This window comes from Amyelois transitella, chromosome 28, assembly GCF_032362555.1.
Source record: "Amyelois transitella isolate CPQ chromosome 28, ilAmyTran1.1, whole genome shotgun sequence".
NCBI classification, from domain to species: Eukaryota; Metazoa; Arthropoda; class Insecta; order Lepidoptera; family Pyralidae; genus Amyelois; species Amyelois transitella.
The window spans coordinates 4,033,595-4,053,837 of record NC_083531.1 but is presented as its reverse complement, the minus strand read 5'-3'; the positions used below and the strand labels follow the sequence as shown (position 1 = coordinate 4,053,837).

The following is a 20,243-nucleotide window of genomic DNA, read 5'->3' as shown; positions in this document are numbered from 1 at the left end:
GAGTTTTCACATCATGGAGATAAAGTCGCTGGGACAAATTGCGAGGTGTGTAGAGCCCTTTAGAACGCAACTTTAAAAATGACAATGACAAGATTGACAGAACGAACAACCAACACAAACCAAAATAAATGGCGAACGAATGTCTTCCTTCAGTTTCATGAATAGTTTACGCTCGCTCGGCTTTGTCTATTTTAAAGGGAATTTAGAGAATAATAAACATTGCCTGATATAAGATTTATTTCCAAAAATCAAGTTATTTAATACAACAATGGTGATAATCTAAAAACACATAAATCCAACATGTAGACTAAAATGTAGTGAAATCGATGAGTTTGATGTTGAAATTATCTTAATTTTAATGTTATTTTGTGTGAAATAAAGTCTCAAAATGCGTTGCTGTGTACCTAGTTGTACTAACGACACGAAACACACCACAAAAAGTCATGGAATTACGTTTCATTTGTAAGTTATCGTGTTAATCTGTATGCTTACATTTTTAAAAGTAAGTTTTAAAGGAAATATTTTATAACGCCATACAGCCGAACGTGGCCTTTCGGTCTTTTCAGACTGTTGGCTCTGTCTACCCCGCAAATGACATAGACGTGATAATATATGTATGTAAAGAAGTACCTGTTTTTTATATTCAAAAAAAATTTAAAGAAATCATTTCTGGAAATCCAATACCACAAAATGCCGTGTGGTTTCCGACACTTTAAAATAGAACCACTCTCACTCCATAGCTTTCCCATGGATATCGTAAAAGGCGACTTTGGGATAGGCTTATAAATTTGGGATTCCTCTTGTAGGCGATGGGCTAGTTACCTGTCTGTTTGAATCTCAATTCCATCATAAAGGCATACAGCTGAATGTGACCTTTGGAAAATGGCCATGGGAAAGATATGGAGTGATCCTATTCTGTATTGCCAGGAACCACACGACATTTATTTACTTGATTATTTAAATTATCTCAAAACATATTCCAGGTTTCCAAAAGAACCTAATCTCCGTTCGACGTGGCTCACGGCCCTCGGCATAACACATTGGGAGCCGAATGATCGCAGTGCAATATGTTCCGAGCACTTCCGCAATGACGACTTTTATTTGACAAAATGCGGCTTACGGAGGATCAGGAGTGCTGCTGTACCGTTTGTTGCTCATGTTAGTCTATATCTATAGTTAGCCTTTATTATTATAATGATTTTAGTTTTAATACTAGGTGTTTATATAAAACAAGGCCGCCCGCGTGGGATCATTCCCGCGGGGACTCCTGGATAAAAAGTAGCCTATATGTAATTCTGGGTCTATAGCTACCTACATACCAAATTTCATCATAATCAGTTCAGTAGTTTTTGTGTGAAAGAGTGACAAACATCCATACTGACATCCTGACTAAAAACTTATGGTCCCAATCAACTTTTTATAATGCAGTCTTTCAAGACTATTGGCTCTATCTACCCCGCAAGGGATATAGACGTGATTATATGAATGAATCTTCTTCTTTGTCGTAACCTTTTCAAATATTTTACGTGGGGTTTGCACAATTTGTTAGTTTTTCCATCACTAATTATACTGGAAAGTTTATTTGAATTACTGAATTAATGTGGATTATATGAATGAAGATCTAGATTGATATTAATTCCTTATTTCACAGCTCTCTGAAGAAGATTTGGAGGCTCCAGCAGTTTTGAGGGTAAGTTAGAAAAATTAAAAATCAAAATTAAGTTTGACTCAAACCTTTGCAGGGGAACCAAAACCATATTGGTTTATGATTAAAAGCTACACAAGATGATGAAATAGAGATGAGATAATGATGTGTTTTAATTCTGCTTATTACTCAATTGAGTGTAACATAACAAACTGGTAAAGGGTCAGGTCAAGAGTACCCGAAACCGCCGAGCTTGCATGAAGAGAGTTATGAATGTGGATGAAGCGAAGGAAGTATGCAGAGATCGTGGCAAGTGGAAAGAGGTAGTCTCTGCCTACCCCTCCGGGAAAGAGGCGTGATTTTATGTATGTATGTAACAAACTGTTTGCAATTTTGTAAAAGTTGACTGGTGGAGAATGTTATTAGCATTATGTCTACATTTTGTACCTTTGAGGCTCAATTAAGTTATTAATAAACTTTCTCTAAATCTTTCGACTATTTAAATTTCATCAAAATCAGACCAAGAGTTTGAAAGAGTTATCGTGTAACAAACATTACATTCGTAAAATTCTCACCTCGCACCCCCGGTCAACAGTTTATTTATTACTAGAAGCCGTCCGCGACTTCGTCCGCATGGTAACCCCCTTATCTATCCCCCGGCAACTCTTGGATAAAAATATGTAGCCTAGTATGTGTCATTCTGGGTCTTCAGCTACTTATATACCAAATTTCATCGTAATCGGTTCAGTAGTTTTTGCGTGAAAGAGTAACAAACGTACAAACTGACATCCTGACATACTCACAAAGTTTCGCATTTATAATATTAGTAGGATTTGTATATTACCCAAAGGTTGGCTGGAAGAGATTGCTTAGCTATAAGTCTGCCTTTAATTAACATACATACATACATATGGTCACGTCTATATCCCTTGCGGGGTAGACAGAGCCAACAGTCTTGAAAAGACTGAATGGCCACGTTCAGCTATTTGGCTTAATGATAGAAATGAGATTCAAATAGTGACAGGTTGCTAGCCCATCGCCTAAAAAGAATCCAAGTTTGTAAGCCTTTAATTAAAATATTAATTATATTATATGTTTCTACTACTATATTCTTGTTTTTTTTTTAATGGGCAATAAAGATAATTTGTATTGTATTGATAATTTGTATTTGTTAAATACATCAATAAAAATTGTTTTCAGGTTTGCAGAATATGCCTCGCAATGGACTCCAAGCTGTATGACCTGAGGGACTTCAAACTGGACAGTATGCTCGAACAAGCAACAGGACTGATGGTATTATAACTTTTTCCTAACAGACTCCACGACTTATTTTAGCGATGCATATCTACAGCATCTTACATACGTACTAACAGTCTACGCGACTAATTTTGGCGATGCGTACAGCATCTTACATACATATGTGATCACGTCTATATCCCTGGCGGGGTAGACAGGGCCTAGATTGTTAGCTCTGTCTACCCTGTAGGGGATAAAGATATGATGTTAAAGATTACAAGTGATACCTTGTATCCAATTTTGAAAGTAAATCTATTCTATTCTATAAGACTATATCTTTCCACTTGTAACGATCAACTTGTATACTTTAATTTTATAATTTCAATTCACAGATGACCGAGGAAGACAAATTGCCACAGAAACTGTGCTGGGAGTGTGCGCACAGGGCGTTCGCGTGCTGTCGGTTCAAAACCAGAGCGCTGAGGAGTCGGGAGCTGATGATGGCCGTTCTGGAGACTTCTTCATATGTGAGTAAGCTCGCAGATTTGACAAAAATTTTTGGTTTTTTTTTTAGGCCGTTCTAGAGACTTCTTCATATGTGAGTAGGCTCACAGATTTGACAGAATGCACAGTTTTTTTTATTTATCAGTAATTTTGTTCCTCTTTTTCATCCCATTAGGGATGAAATTTAAAAAAAAATAACCTTTATTGTGAGAATAGTAAATATAGCGATAAAATCTCGCCACAGACCGAATAACAAGTTCTTAGCTATTTTGGTTTCAGTTCTGTGATAATTAATTAGTTGAACTTCAAATTATTATATACTAGAAGACGCCCGCGACTTCGTCCGCGTGGAATTAATCCCGCGGGAACTCCGGATTAAAAAGTAGCCTATATGTTATTCTGGGTCTTCAGCTACCTACATACCAAATTTCATTGTAATCGGTTCAGTAGTTTTTGCGTGAAAGATTAACAAACATCCATACTGACATCCTGACATACGAACTTTCGCATTTATAATATTAGTAGGATATTTGGAGAATAAATTAATTATTTGTATCCAATTTTGAAAAATAAATCTATTATATTATATTCTTCGACGCATTTGTTTTACACAAATTTTTATTTTCGTTCCAGATTACAGTTAGAGATATAAAGTCAATAAATCGAACTCAGAACCAACTTATTTCACCTCTTGTACAGAAAATTTACGAGCCTGACTGTACGGATATGGTGATAGTTGATGGTCAGGTGGTGGTCAAGCCGGAGGACAACAGGGAGGAGGTCAAAGTGGAGACTGACGAGGTAACGTGTACGTACGGAGCGTCTGACCTCCGTGACCTTGTTAACTGAACTAAATATTGTCGTCTGATTTCCGTGACCTGGTTAACAAAAATAGTTTCGTCTGACCTCCGTGACCACTTTGTTAAAAAGGTCACGGAGGTGTCTGATTTCCGTGGTCAACAAATATACTTTCTACTGACCTCCGTGACCTTTGTAACAAAGTGGTCACGGAACTAGCTGTCTTTAGAACAGAAGGTATACGAGCCGGACTGTACGGACATGGTGATAGTTGATGGTCAGGTGGTGGTCAAGCCGGAGGACAACAGGGAGGAGGTCAAAGTGGAGACTGACGAGGTAACGTGTACGTACGGAGCGTCTGACCTCCGTGACCTTGTTAATTGAACTATTGTCGTCTGATTTCCGTGACCTGGTTAACAAAAATAGTTTCGTCTGACCTCCGTGACCACTTTGTTAAAAAGGTCACGGAGGTGTCTGATTTCCGTGGTCAACAAATATACTTTCTACTGACCTCCGTGACCTTTTTAACAAAGTGGTCACGGAACCAGCTGTCTCTAATATAGCAGATATACGAGCCTGACTGTACGGATATGGTGATAGTTGATGGTCAGGTGGTGGTCAAGCCGGAGGACAACAGGGAGGAGGTCAAAGTGGAGACTGACGAGGTAACGGTGTACGGAGCGTCTGACCTCCGTGACCTTGTTAACTGAACTAAATATTGTCGTCTGATTTCCGTGACCTGGTCAACAAAAATAGTTTCGTCTGACCTCCGTGACCTTTGTAACAAAGTGGTCACGGAACCAGCTGTCTCTAATATAGCAGATATACGAGCCGGTCTGTACGGATATGGTGATAGTTGATGGTCAGGTGGTGGTCAAACCGGAGGACAACAGGGAGGAGGTCAAAGTGGAGACTGACGAGGTAACGTGTACGAAGCGTCTGACCTCCGTGACCTTGTTAACTGAACTTAATATTGTCGTCTGATTTCCGTGACCTGGTCAACAAATATACTTTCATCTGACCTCCGTGACCTTTGTAACAAAGTGGTCACGGAACCAGCTGTCTCTAATATAGCAGATATACGAGCCGGACTTTTCGGACATAATATACATAATCGGCAGGAGGTCAAAATAGGACGAAAAACAGACGAAGTGACTATATTATTTTTCTATATTCAATATCTCTTTCTTTGATCGACGAAGGTCATATTGGAAAACTTGAGTAGAGTGTACATTTAAAAAAAAACTACCCCTGCCAAAAGTATTAAATTCCGTTAACTGTAGATAGATGACGTGATATAAAAAAAAAATAATAGGACACTCCATATCTTTTTTTTCGTGGATGTCGTAAAAGTCGACTAAGGTATAGGCTTATAAACTTGGGATACATCTTTTTAGGCGATGAGCTAACAACCTGTCACTATTTGAATCTCAATTCCATCGTAAAGCCATACAGCAGACCGCGGCGTTTCAAATCTTTTCAAGATCTTTAGCTCCGTCTACCCCGCAAGGGGTATAGACGTGATTTAATGTATGCATTCTCGTCTATTTGTATCTGAAAATTTAATATGCATACAATATTAATTTTTAGATACAAATAGACGAGATACAAGTAAAGAACGAGGATGACACGAACGAGATATTTTTCCAAGATTACGTCGACGGTTTCGATGATAGTGATGATGATAAGACGCTGAGCGAGGTGTTCGCCAAGCCCAAGGCCAGAGTGAGGAAGAAACGGGAGAAGGACAAGGTGAAAGTCGAGAAGAAGAAGAAGAAATGCGATGATGACGACAGCCCTACTTCTACTATGGACAAGTGAGTTCAGTTTATATTATAATTTTGGTAACAAATGTTTACATGTTCGTGTTGTGCAATTATTGTAATGTTGCCTTATATTTATTAAAATTATAATGTATCGATTATCGAATAATTAACAAAACAAGTCGATTTTAAATATGATTGGTAAAAATACTAAAGAAAACAGCAAATCACGACATAATCATATCACTACGTCACTATCACTGTCACTACTTCACTATCACTGCGTCACTGTCACTACGTCACTAATGGTGTTATAGTGACGTATATCACTATTGCTTTGTCACTATCCCTACATCACTATCACCACGTCACTATCACTAAATCACTGCCACTACATAACTACTACTACATCACTATCACTACGCTACTATAACTACTACTAAGTCCGCCATTGCAAGTGATTTGTTTCTTTTATAACTATGAACTTACTATTTTCTTGTTACTGTGTAAATTTCTATGCAATAAAGATATTACTAACAAACATCACTATCACTACATCACTATCACTGCGTCACTATCGTACGTACAGTGACGTATATCATTATCACTTTTTCACTATCGCCACGTCACTATCACTACACAGGCGTATAGACGTGATTATACGAGTACGTATCTATGTAGATGACATTTTAAAAATTTCAGATACAAAACATCGGACGTTAAACGTAGAAAAACACAAGAGGCATTAGACGAGAACCTGTTTAACATAACGACGCTGACGTACGAGGAGCAAATAGCCGAAATCGCATCGAGACAGCAATCGGACGCGTATAAGAACGCGATTTATAAATGTACGGTGTGCTATAGGGGATTCCACATCAAGGACCGTTTGGACGCGCATGCTGTCAGGCATACGGACGTGAGTGTGTTGTGATTATAATTTTTTTTTTTTTTGTACAGATTACACTGATTGAGTTAGCCTCGAAGTAAGTTCGAGACTTGTGTCACGAGATACTAACTCAACGATACTATATTTTATAATTTTATAATAAATACTTATATAGATATACTTATAGAGATCCAAGACCCAGGCCAATCAGAAAAAGTTCTTTTCTCATCATGCCCTGGCCAGGATTCGAACCCGGGACCTCCGATGTCACAGACAAGCGTACTGCCGCTGCGCCACAGAGGCCGTCAAATATACATACATATATACATAAAATCACGCCTCTTTCCCGGAGGGGTAGGCGGAGACTACATCTTTCCACTTGCCACGATCTCAGCATGCTTTTTTCGCTTCGGTTTCGGATACTTAATTATAATTATACATGTTTTTAATACTTAAAATTATTGAAATTGACCACTCCGTCTCATTCCCGTGGATGTCGTAAAAGGCGACTAAGGAATAGGGTTATAAACTTGGGATTCTTCTTTAAGCCAAACAGCTGTTTATGATTTTTGAAGTAATTTAATTTTTTTTTGCCCAAGTGGTTCCCGGCACCAGTTAAAAAAGAATAGGACCATTCCGTCTCATTCCCATGGGTGTCGTAAAAGGCGACTAAGGGATAGGGTTTTACACTTGGGATATTTCTTTTGGCGATGGGCTAGCAACCTGTCACTATATGAATCTCAATTCTATCATCAAGCCAAACAGCTGAACGTGGCCATTCAGTCTTTACAAGACCGTTGGCTCTGTCTCTATCTCTATGAATATCTATGTATGTTATGCTTTTTGAAGTAATTTTATTTTATTTTATTTTATTTTATTTTTTTTTTTTACAGCAAAGCGGTGCGTATGAGTGCTTCATATGTAAGACTAGGCTCAAGACGGGACGCGCTTTGCGGAAACACATAACGGCCCAACACACTGAACAGTACAGTTGTAAGGGGTGTCCGTTCGTCACAAGGAACAGGTAACGGGATACTTATATATATATATATATATATATATATATATATATATATGTATTTTTGTATTTTGTGTATAAATTTTCACATACATACATACAAACATGATGTATATGTCCTGACTCACCCAATCCAGGATCCATGGTCAAAGGCACACCCCGGGCTCCTCTCCAGAGTGGTGAGGATGCGACCGGGACTGAAGCCGTAGAAGAAGTAATGTCCCATAACAAAAAAAAAAATCGAATTTAAAAATTTGAAAATTTACACCGTTGTAATGCCGTGTGGTTCCCGGCACCAATAGAAAAAAGAACAGGACCATTCCATCTCTTCCCATCGATGTCGTAAAAGGCGACTAAGGGATAGGCTTACAAACTTAGGATTCTTTTTTAGGCGATGGACGAGCAACCTGTCACTATTTGAGCCAAACAGCTGAACGTGGCCTATCAGTCTTTTGATGACTGTCGGCTCTGTCTATCCCGCAAAGGATATAGACGTGATTGTATGTTATGTAACAATTCAAAATTAATATACTAGTGAATTTACGTCTCATAATTCTTTTATTTTTAGGGGTGTCGCGAGAGAGCACGAGAAATGGCATTCGGGAACAAAATATCAGTGCCCGCATTGTCCTAGTGAATTTGAGTAAGTTATCTGTTGGAGTTAAAAAAGAAAATGTAAATTAAAAATGTGCCGTGTGGTTCCCGGCAGTAATAGGTAAAAAAAAAAAAGAATAGAACTACTTGTGTGGTTCCCGGCACTAATAGAAAAAAAGAATAGGAAAACTCGCATGTTTTCCCCATTTATGTCGTAACAGACGACTAAGGGATAGGCTTGTTAACTTAGGATTCTTCTTTTAAGTAACGGGCTAGCAACCTGTCACTATTTGAATCTCAATTCTATTGTTAAGCCAAATAGCTGAACGTGGCCTATCAGTCTTTTTAAGACTGTTGGCCCTGTCTACCCCGCAAGGGATATAGACGTGACCGTGTGTATGTGTATTAAACCTGAATTATTTCAATTACAGCAAGCTGACGACGTATATGGGCCACATAAGAATTAAACACGTTTCAGATTTTGTCTGTGAATTGTGCGGCTACACGTTTGTGAGCAAGAAGGGTATAGACGTGCACAAGAAGAAGAAACACCGGCTCGCCGAGAAAACGGTATGTCTGTGTCAGTGGCGTAACTACAGGGTGGCAAGTCGGCAAAATGCCACGGGCCCCCAGCCGGAAGGGGCCCCCGGTCAGAGGAGAATCCCAACTCCCAACATTTCTTATTTATCATACATGTTTAGTAAAAAAAAGTTTTAATCTTTGATTTATTTTTGTTACCTACTCAGTTTCCTACACAAGTAAAAAAATATTAAAAATTCAAAGCTTTGTAAAGAAAGGGTTGTAACCCAGTTTTAGAACGTACCTATCCGATGAATTTGCCACGGGCCACGAATGGTATAGTTACGCCACTGGTCTGTGTATCAAATGTTTCTTGAGTCTATGGTTAGGTGCAAGCCCTTTGAGGCCCTGTTAATTTGTCGGAAAGATGGGTATAAAAAAAACACAAACAAAGAAATATATGTTTGGTGAGAAAATGGTATGTCTATGTAGATATCAAATATATCTTAAGACAAATTTTTTTTCGGAAAGATGGTTATAAATAAACATGTAAAGAAGAAATATAATTGAAATTCAAATTTTTTTATTAATTATAATAGGATACTTCATATCACTTAATAATTGTCAAATCTTTTGGTTTCACAACATTGGTTTACGTTAAATTAATTACTTAAAACTAAGTTTACTGCCGCTTCCAAGGCGTCAATGCAGAAGAAGCGGTAACATACTGCACTGCAGCATTTTCTTCAACAACGACAACTTCACAACTACCAATACAACTATAATAATGTGGCCTATCAGTCTTTTCTAGACTGTTGGCTCCGTCTACCCCGCAAGGGATATAGACGTGATTATATATTTGTATGTATATTACATACATACATACATATGATCACGTCTATATCCCTAGCGGGGTAGACAGAGCCAACAGTCTTGTAAAGACTGATAGGCCACGTTCAGCTATTTGGCTTAATGATAGAATTGAGATTCAAACAGTGACAGGTCGCTAGCCCATCGCCCAAAAAAGAATCCCAAGTTTATAAGCCTATCCCTTAGTCGCCTTTAACGACATCCATGGGAAAGAGATGGAGCGGTCCCATTATTTTTTTTTTATTGGTGCCGGGAACCACACAAATAAACATGAAAAGAAGAAATATAATTCAAATTATTTTTTTCATATCATTTAATAAGTCAAATCTTTTAATCTCACAACATTGGTTTACGTAAAATTAATTTGAATTAAATGAACCACACGGCATTAGATTGAACATGAACATTGCCAAAAATACCTATGGTTTTTTTTTTTTGTTTTTTTTTTTTCGAAAGGTTTCACTGGAAGGTCCCTATTGTGAAGTGTGTGACGTCACTTTCGTGTCAGAAGACGCGCACGAGAGACATTTGAAGCTGTCTTCTAAACACAGCAGCGATAGCGATCCGTAAGTATTAAATTTATTCGTAGAGTTTTAGTTTTTTTTTTAAAACAAGTCAAATCAGATACTTTTACACAAAAGTATGAGTCAACAAGCATTCCTAATAAAGTAAATGATAATTGAAAATTGCATATTATAAGGTTGATCAATTAAAGTGACATTAAATTTTTGTATGTGAATATTTAAGAAACTTCATTTTATTTTTTATCTGGTAAAAAGCTTATTGAAAAATTCTCAGTTAATGTTTATTCTGTCTATGTTTTTGTAAACCAAAATTTCTTAGTTAATATTTATCTATATCATCATATATATGTATCTCTTAACTGTTTGCATTTTTCTTATATGGTCTTCGTATGTACACTATTTTTTGAATTGTAGTGTAGATCGTAACCTTATAATTTTTTACTACTATGTATAGTTTTTCTGCAATTTGTTATGCGTATTTAAATAAATAAATAATCGTCTATATCACTTGCGGGGTGGACAGGGCCGAAGGTCTTGTTGAAAAAATTGGAAAGCCGGCTTAATGATGGAGTTGAGATTGAAATAGTGTGACAGGTTGCTCGCCCATCGCCTTAATCGCCTAAATAGGAATCCCAAGTTTATAAGCTTTTTCAATACAATTCAATTCAAAATCTTATTGCAAGAAAAAATAATTTGCATATCATAAAGTACATCAGTTGAATAACAGTTAGTTGAATGACAGGTACAATATGAACCCTGTTAAAATAATAAATATTAAATACTTAAAACAAATAAATATATACGGGGCAAATTACACTGATTGAGTAAGCCTCGAAGTAAGTTCGAGACTTGTGTTACGAGATAGTAACTCAACGATACTATGTTTTATAATAAATACTTATATAGATAAACATCCAAGACCCAGGCCAATCATAAAGTTCTTTTCTCATAATGCCCTGGCCGGGATTCGAATCCGGGACCTCCGGTGTCACAGACAAGCGTACTACCTAATAATATGGAACCTTAGTCGCTTTTTACGACATGCATGGAGTCGGATATATATATATTTAGTCCCATGTGGTTCCCGGCACCAAAACAAAAAAGAATAGGACCATTCCATCTCTTTCCCATTGATGTCGTAAAAGGCGACTAAGGGATAGGCTTACAAACTTGGGATTCTCCTTTCAGGCGATGGGCTAGCAACTTGTCACTGTTTGAATCTCAATTCTATCATTAAGCCAAATAGCTGAACATGGCCATTCAGTCTTTTCAAGACTGTTGGCTCTGTCTGCCCCGCAAGGGATATAGACGTGACCATATGTATGTATATTAATTTGCATGCCAGCTGATCACAAACAAAGATTTATTATTTAACACTGTCACACGTGTCACTTAATTATCGTTGTGTGTTCACCTGCGCCGGCGCACCTCAGCAACCGCATAAGGAACGACTCGCAGAGCATGCACGCGGAGAGGAGCGGCCGCGTGGTGAGGCGGATCGAGCGGCGGCCCGTCGTGCACCCGCGGCCCGCGTGCGAGCCCGGGGCTCCGGGGCCCGTGGCTTGTGAGCAGGTGGGTGTCACGGGGGGCTGTGGACGGGGAATGAATGTGTGAATGACCTTGCGTGGTGGGTGGGGATAGCAGTCTTTAAAAGAAGAATCATATACCTTGCGGGGTGGGCGGGGATAGCAGTCTTTAAAAGAAGAATCATATACCTTGCGGGGTGGGCGGGGATAGCAGTCTTTAAAAGAAGAATCATATACCTTGCGGGGTGGGCGGGGATAGCAGTCTTTAAAAGAAGAATCATATACCTTGCGGGATGGGCGGGGATAGCAGTCTTTAAAAGAAGAATCATATACCTTGCGGGATGGGCGGGGATAGCAGTCTTTAAAAGAAGAATCATATACCTTGCGGGGTGGGCGGGGATAGCAGTCTTTAAAAGAAGAATCATATACCTTGCGGGGTGGGCGGGGAATTATAAAGAATTTAATAAAGAGGAGTCTCAAGACTATTAGTCATATCGGTTTTCATAAATAATACAGGTATTAGACGCGGACGTAACTTACCCATATTTTATGCACATTGTCTACAATATATATATATATATATACTTGTATATAATGTAGACAATGTGCATTCGTCTACGATTTAGATTTAAGACAGGTGGGTGTTCAGGGAGTCTGTAGACGGGGAATGAATGTCACGGCTATATACTTTGCGGGGTGGGCGGGGATAGCAGTCTTTAAAAGAGGAGTCTTTAAAAGAAGAATCTCAAGTCTATTAGTCATATCAGTTTTCATCTATACTAATAATATAAAACTGAAGAGTTTGTTTGTTTGTTTGAACGCGCTAATCTCAGGAACTACTGGTTTGAATTGAAAAATTATTTTTGTGTTGAATATACCATTTATCGAGGAAGGCTTTAGGCTATATAACATCACGCTGCAACGATAAGGGGCGAAGATATAATGGAAAAAGTGAAAAAAAAATTTTTAAATAACTATTCCACGCGGACGAAGTCGCGGGCATAGCTTGTAGATAATACAGGTATTAAACGCGTACGTAACTTACCACTTAGACAGAGCCAACAGTCTTGAAAAGACTGATAGGCCACGTTGAGCTGTTTGGCTTAATGATAGAATTGAGATTCGGATAGTGACAGGTTGCCAGCCCATCGCCTAAAAAAGAATCTCAAGTTTGTAAGCCTATCCCTTAGTCGCCTTTTACAACATCCATGGGAACGAGATGGAGTGGTCCTATTCTTTTTTGTATTGGTGCTGGGAACCACACGGCATTGTCATGTAATTCACTAATTAATATTGTCTCGAGACCTTGTCATCATCCCTATTATATAGGTAACTAGAGGCCGCCCGCGACTTCGTCCGCATGGAAACCCTATCAATCCCGCGGGAACTCTGGGATAAAAAGTAGCCTATGTGTTATTCAGGGTCTTCAGCTACCTACATACCAAATTTCATGGTAATCGGTTCAGTAGTTTTTGCGTGAAAGAGTAACAAACATCCATACATCCATACAAACTTTCGCCTTTATAATAGTAAAAGGATTATGTAAAATGTTCCCAGTGCGGCCTCCAACTGCGAGACCTTCGTTTGTACGCGCAGCACTTCAGGCGAGCGCACCCCGACAAGAATCGAACCAAGTACCCCGCGATGAAGACGCCGTGCATGTGCGAACAGTGCGGCAGGCTGTTCCAGGTGAATGGCGCGCACGTCTGTATTACTTGCGGGCTAGACAGGGCCTAACTGTCTTGAAATCAAATGGCAATCGAACCGGAAGGCTACCTCAATAATTTAAATAAAGATAATTCAACTAAATTTACTATAATATAATAAATATTTATGAATACAGAATAAACCATCAGCGTCTTCTGAATAAGTAAAACAAAGGCCAACTAGTTTGATTTGTATCAAATTGCAAACAAACTAGAAAGCCTTTTAAGGACTTAAAAACAGATGTGACACAATTACATAAAAACTGTCTTGAAAAGACTGAAAGGCGATGCTCAGCTAAATTTGGCTTAATGTTAGAATTGAGATTCAAATAGTGACAGGTTGCTAGCCATCTAGCATCGCCTAAAAAGAAGAATCCCAAGTTTATAAGCCTATCCCTTAGTCGCCTTTTACGACATCGACATGAGAAACAAATGGAGTGGCCCTATTCTTTTTTTTGTTTTTATAAGTGCCGGTAACCGAACGGCAAGTGGTTCTCAAATTGCTGACCGCTTTTCGAATTCTGTATGACGGCCTCTGTGGCTCAGCGGTAGTACGCTTGTCTGTGACACCGGAGGTCCCGGGTTCGAATCTCGGCCAGGGCATGATGAGAAAAGAACTTTTTCTGATTGGCCTGGGTCTTTTGGATGTTTATATCCATATAAGTATTTATTATAAAATATAGTTTCATTGAGTTAGTTACTCGTAACACAAGTTTGGAACTTACTTTGAGGCTAACTCAATCTGTGTAATTTGTCCCGTATGTATTTATATTTATATTTTTTTTATTCTTTTTTTTCTTTAACAGAGCATGGCCCTCCTCAAGGACCACATGTGGGTGCACACAGGCGAGAAACGTTTCAAATGCGAACGTTGCGACAAGAGTTTCACTCAGAAGACGAACCTCGTGTTCCACATGAGGGTGCACAGCGCCACGCGGCCAACGTACGAGTGTCCGCTGTGCGGGAAGCACTTCGCGTTCTTCAACAATCGTAGGAGGCATATGTTTGTGAGTATGACAGACCTTATTGTCACTATTTATATATATAGTCAGACTCATGAGTCTTAACTTTGACACACGGATTAAGTATGTGTCCAGACTTGTGAGTCTTAACTTTGACACACGGACTAAGTAGTTATTACTATTCTGTTTGTTTATATTTCTGATAGAGTATGTATGTGTTGTACGAATCATTCGTATGATTATCGTTCTCGGAGGCATTTCGGGAAATTATAGTGCACCACTAGAGCATATAAGGATCCTTTTCGAATGAGAGTTTCAAATGCGAACGTTGCGACAAGAGTTTCACGCAGAAGACGAACCTCGTGTTCCACATGAGGGTGATATAAGTAATTTGTGTCCAATTTTAAAAATAAATCTTTTCTATTCTGTCATACCCCATTCTCTTTGGGGTAGACTACATCTGTCCATTTGCCACGACCTATCCAGGCTTGTGAGTCTCAACTTAGACACGCGGGCTTTTACAATTAAATATGGACATAATGGTTGTAATTAGACAAAGCCTACATACGCTGCTTATATTATAAAAGAAAATATATAATTCTAACGCCTCGTGAGGTGGAATATGTGTGCACACAAATTGTACCAAGATAATAATGGAAGTTATCGAAGAAAATGCTGCTGTGCAGTTTGTTACCGCTTCTTCTGCAGTTACGCTTTGGAAGCGGCACTTAACTTAGTTTTAAGCAATATATTTGACGTCAAACAATATTGTGAAACCAAACATATATATATGTAGTATGGCAATTATTAAGTGACGTTTGAAATTTATCATAATACATATAATCACGTCTATATCCCTTGCGGGGTAGGCAGAGCCAACAGTCTTAGAAGACTGATAGGCCACGTTAGCTGTTTGGCTTAATGATAGAAATTGAGATTCAAATAGTGACAGGTTGCTAGCCCGCCGCCTAAAAGAAGAATCCCAAGTTTATAAGCCAATCCCTTAATCGTCTTTTACGGCATCCATGGGAAAGAGATGTAGTGGCCCTATTCTTTTCTAACGGTGCCGGAAACCACACCGCACGGCACGGTATCATAATAATTGATATTAAATTTTTTTTTTGTTAAATATAAATTTTTACATACATACATACATAAAATCACGCCTCTTTCCCGGAGGGGTAGGCAGAGACTACCTCTTTCCACTTGCCACGATCTCTGCATACTTCCATCGCTTCATCCATATTCATAACTCTCTTCATGCAAGCTCGGCGGTTTCGGGTACTTTTGACCTGACCCTTTACCAGGACGTCCTTAATTTGATCAAGATACGTTCGTCTAGGTCTTCCCACTCCAATCTTTCCCTCCACACTCTCCTTGTATATCTGCTTAGTCAACCTGTTTTCATTTATCCTCTCCACATGACCGAACCATCTCAACATACCCTTTTCTATTCCTGTAACTACATCTTCTTTCACATCACAACATTCCCTTATCACGCTGTTCCTTATCCGGTCACTCAATTTCACACCCAACTCCTTAACCATACTCCTTAACGCTCTCATTTCCACTGCATTTATTCTGCTTTCGTGCTTCTTTTGCCATACCCAACTTTCACTCCCATACATTAATGTCGGGACCAACACGCCCCTATGCACAGCCAGTCGAGCCTTTTTGGATAGTTTCTGACTGCTCGTAAAGGCATGCAAAGCTCCATTCACCATGTTCCCCGCGTTCACTCTCCTTTCAATATCACTATCACACGTGCCATCTGATGTAAACTTTGATCCTAGATATACAAACTCTTTCACTTGCTCAACTTTTTGACTATATGACTTTATGTATGTATGTTAATTATATATTATCAGATCCACACGGGCCTCAAACCTTACAAATGCGACACTTGCGGCAAATGCTTCACCACGACGGGCGAGCAGCGCGCTCACGTGGAGCACGTGCACCTGAAGAAGCCCTGGCCGAAGAGGGCCAGGGCGCGGGCCAGGGACGACTGGCAGAAGTGCGCCGTCAGCATGGAGGACTGAGTGGAGGATGGAGGAACAAATTATAAAGTTGGTAGGCGAATAATTTTAGAGTGTCGTGTGGTTCCCGGCACCAGTAAAAGAAAAAAAGAATAGGACCATTACATCTCGTTTCCATGGATGTCGTAAAAGATATAAATAAAGATAGATAGATGGCTTATTAACTTGGGATTCTTCTTTTAGGCGATGGGCTAGCAACCCGTCACTATTTGAATCTCAATTCCATCATAAAGCCAAACAGCTGAACGTGGCCTATCAGTCTTTTAAAGACTGTTGGTCATGTCTACCCCGCAAGCAATTATGTATGAATAATTTAAATATTGTGATGTCCGTAGAGGCGCGTTGGTCGCAACACTAATGTAGGTGAGTGAATTGTCTTAACGTATTTATCTCTCGCGGGGTAGACGGAGCCGGCAGTCTCGATAAGATTGAAAGGACACGTTCGGCTGTATAGAGAGTAAAAATAATATTGTAGTGTGCATAGAGGCGTGTTGGTACCAACACTAATATGTGGGAGTGTAAGTTGAGTGTGGCGTAACAAGCACGTTGAAAGTTGGTGGCAAATAACATTACTATTTTAATGTGAAGCCAGGCTCGTTGGTACCAACACTAATGTGTGTGAGTGCAAGTCGAGTATGACAGATTGCGCGATTAATAATATGTAGGGCAATTTTGTTTTCTTTTAGGAGAACTAACAGTTTTTGTTAACAAAATATGTTAATATCTAGAATTATAATAAAGACTGTTCCTCTCTCTCCGTTCCGTTAGGAATGATCTCAGTTTATCGTATTTTTTCCGATCTTACAATAAAGTTAGTCGTTAGTGAATAATGATAAACTTGCCTGATTATATATGAGTTTATTCTAAAATTTTATGCTTTATATGTATAGGTATAATTTTGAGAAGTTTATTTATTCGAATCTCAGTATTTTAATGATTATTTATTTATTTGTAATACATAGGCTTACAAACTTGGATTCTTTTTTAGGCGATGGGTTAGCAACCTATCACTATTTGAATCTCAATTCTATCATTAAGCCAAATAGCTGAACGTGGCCATTAAGTCTCTTCAAGACTGTTGGCTCTGTCTAACCCGCAAGGCATATAGACGTGACCATATGTATGTATGTAATACAAGTTTTTAGTAGATACATACATAAAATCACGCCTTTTCCCCGGAGTGGTAGGCAGAGACTACATCTTTCCACTAGCCACGATCTCTGCATACTTCCTTCTCCTTCCCTCGGTTTTTGGCGCCCTCGGATTTCACTCCATTGGCTCGTACGCCATCTTTTGCGACGTCCAACCATGATCTTTTCGGCCCGTGTCAAAGTCGATATTATTGTATTACAACACTAGCTGTGCCCGCGACTCCGTCCGCGTGGAATAGTTATTTTGGGCATCATTGAGGCCCTTAATAGTGAAAAATTTTCCCCGTTTTTTTTTCACATATTCCATTATAGTTGCAGCGTGATGTTATATAGCCTAAAGCCTTCCTCGATAAATGGTCTATTCAACACAAAAATAATTTTTCAATTCGAACCTGTAGTTCCTGAGATTAGCGCGTTCAAACAAACGAACAAACAAACAAACTCTTCAGCTTTATAATATTAGTATAGATTAGTATAAAAAATGTTAGTAATAAATATATTTAATAAAAAAAAACACAATGCATTTTGTATAACTGTGTGGTGTGATAATGTTTGTGTGTGTTTGTATGTGGAATAATGTAACTCGAATTGTAATGTATATAGTAGTAAGAAATAATTGCGTGCAAGATTTTCAATTTATATTCTCAATCTGATAAACGGACACAGCCATATTTGTTGATACGGTCGTGTAAAACATTTAATTAAGATATAAATGCAACATTATTTGTATCAGTATTTATTATTTTGATTCCAGTAGAGTATTATTTACAAAATAAGTGAAAATAAATAAAATTTCATTTCTAATATTGTTTTTATTTCGATCTCTGCCGATTCTCTTCACGTGCCAAGAAAAGCCATTCAAGGGAAAAGCTAATGGTACACTTGGGATCGTCCTGTCACTATTTGAATCTCAATTCCTTCACAAAGCCGTGAAGCTAAACGTGACCTTGCAGTCTTTTCAAGACTGTTGACTCTGTCTACTCCGAAAGGGATATAGACGTGACTATAAGTATGTACGATAAAAATACTATTCCTTACCCATTGAAACATCATTTTTATGAATAACAGAGTGCAATAACAAACTCCTGTCATCTTTAAACCACTGTTTACAGAATTCACAATTAAAAGGTCTCAAATCAGTGTGTATTTTCTCGTGCCTAGACAAGTTTCTTTTATCGCAAAACCTTTGTTGGCAAAAACAACATTCGTAAGGTTTCTCGCCTGTGTGAGTTATGTAATGTCGTAACAATGAATATCTAGCGCTGAATTTGTGTTTGCAAACATCGCACTTGTAGGGCTTCTGGCCGGTGTGAGTTCTCATGTGGCTGATTAAATTCGTGTCGTAATGGAACTTTCTCTGGCAAACATCACACACGTATGGTTTCTCACCTGTATGTTGCTTCTTGTGCTTTATCAGAGTATTCTTTATAGCCGCCTTGTAAGGGCACACGTCGCATTCGTAAGGTTTCTCACCTGTGGAAGTGCCTTATAACAGGATATATGAGAGGCAGCTAACATACTTTGCCGGCTAAAGCAAAAATAAGTTAGATCAATTCTTAACTTAAAGCAAGCTCGGCGGTTTCGGGTACTCTCGGCCTGACCTTTTGCCAGGACGTTCTTAATTTGATCAAGATACGTTCGTCTAGGTCTTCCCACTTCTACTTTTCCATCATTAGTGTAGTATCATAAGTGCATCATTATGAAGACAATGTGCATTCGTCCACAATATAGATTTAGGAGATCTATATTTGTAAATTGACGTCCGATGAAAATGCTGCAGTGTAGTTTGTTCCGCCGCTTATTCTACACATGCGCTTTGGAAGCGGTAGTAGTTATAATTAGATTTAAGTTATGTGACGTCAATAAGTGATACCTTGTATCCAATTTTGAAAATAAATCTATTCTATTACTCTTCAGTAGCGAAGGACAGGGCTCACAAGGTTGGCTACACTTACAGGAATGTCGGTAATCCTCTCATACACCGGTTGGAGGGCTCCCCCGATCGTTAAAAAGCGTACGTCCACCGCTAGCCAGGCGCGACAAGCCGCTATAGTAGCTATTTCTGAGATAGAATAAACTATAGCAATATCAATGCAGAAAGTACACTATTCCACTTAGAAATTGTATGTATTTTTTTTCCTTATTAGTATTCTGAGTTTTGTTTTGAACTGTCACTGTCAATAGCTTAAAGGTAGCTTATGTCAATATGATAGTGATATTGAAAGGAGAGTGAACGCGGGGAACATGGTGAATGGAGCTTTGCATGCCTTTATGAGCAGTCAGAAACTATCCAAAAAGGCTCGACTGGCTGTGCACAGGGGCGTGTTGGTCCCGACATTAATGTATGGGAGTGAAAGTTGGGTATGGCAAAAGAAGCATGAAAGCAGAATAAATGCAGTGGAAATGAGAGCGTTAAGGAGTATGATGGGTGTGAAATTGAGTGACAGGATAAGGAACAGCGTGATAAGGGAATGTTGTGATGTGAAAGAAGATGTAGTT

The 20,243-nt window shown here is 38.8% G+C and overlaps 1 protein-coding gene across 1 annotated transcript; it reads left to right on the top strand.

Annotated features, from left to right (window-relative positions):
• Nucleotides 1–116: 116 nt before the first annotated feature.
• On the top strand, nt 117–18,515 carry LOC106138079 (zinc finger protein 879). The gene is made up of 18 exons (XM_060952150.1): nt 117–462; nt 984–1,158; nt 1,652–1,690; nt 2,846–2,938; nt 3,274–3,408; nt 4,019–4,231; nt 4,403–4,519; nt 4,747–4,848; nt 5,774–6,000; nt 6,649–6,865; nt 7,729–7,859; nt 8,422–8,496; nt 8,879–9,017; nt 10,293–10,402; nt 11,794–11,932; nt 13,444–13,575; nt 14,399–14,599; nt 16,423–18,515. Exons 1-18 carry the CDS (start codon nt 389–391, stop codon nt 16,594–16,596), a joined length of 2,493 nt encoding a protein of 830 aa, XP_060808133.1. The 5' UTR covers nt 117–388; the 3' UTR covers nt 16,597–18,515.
• Nucleotides 18,516–20,243: the final 1,728 nt, after the last annotated feature.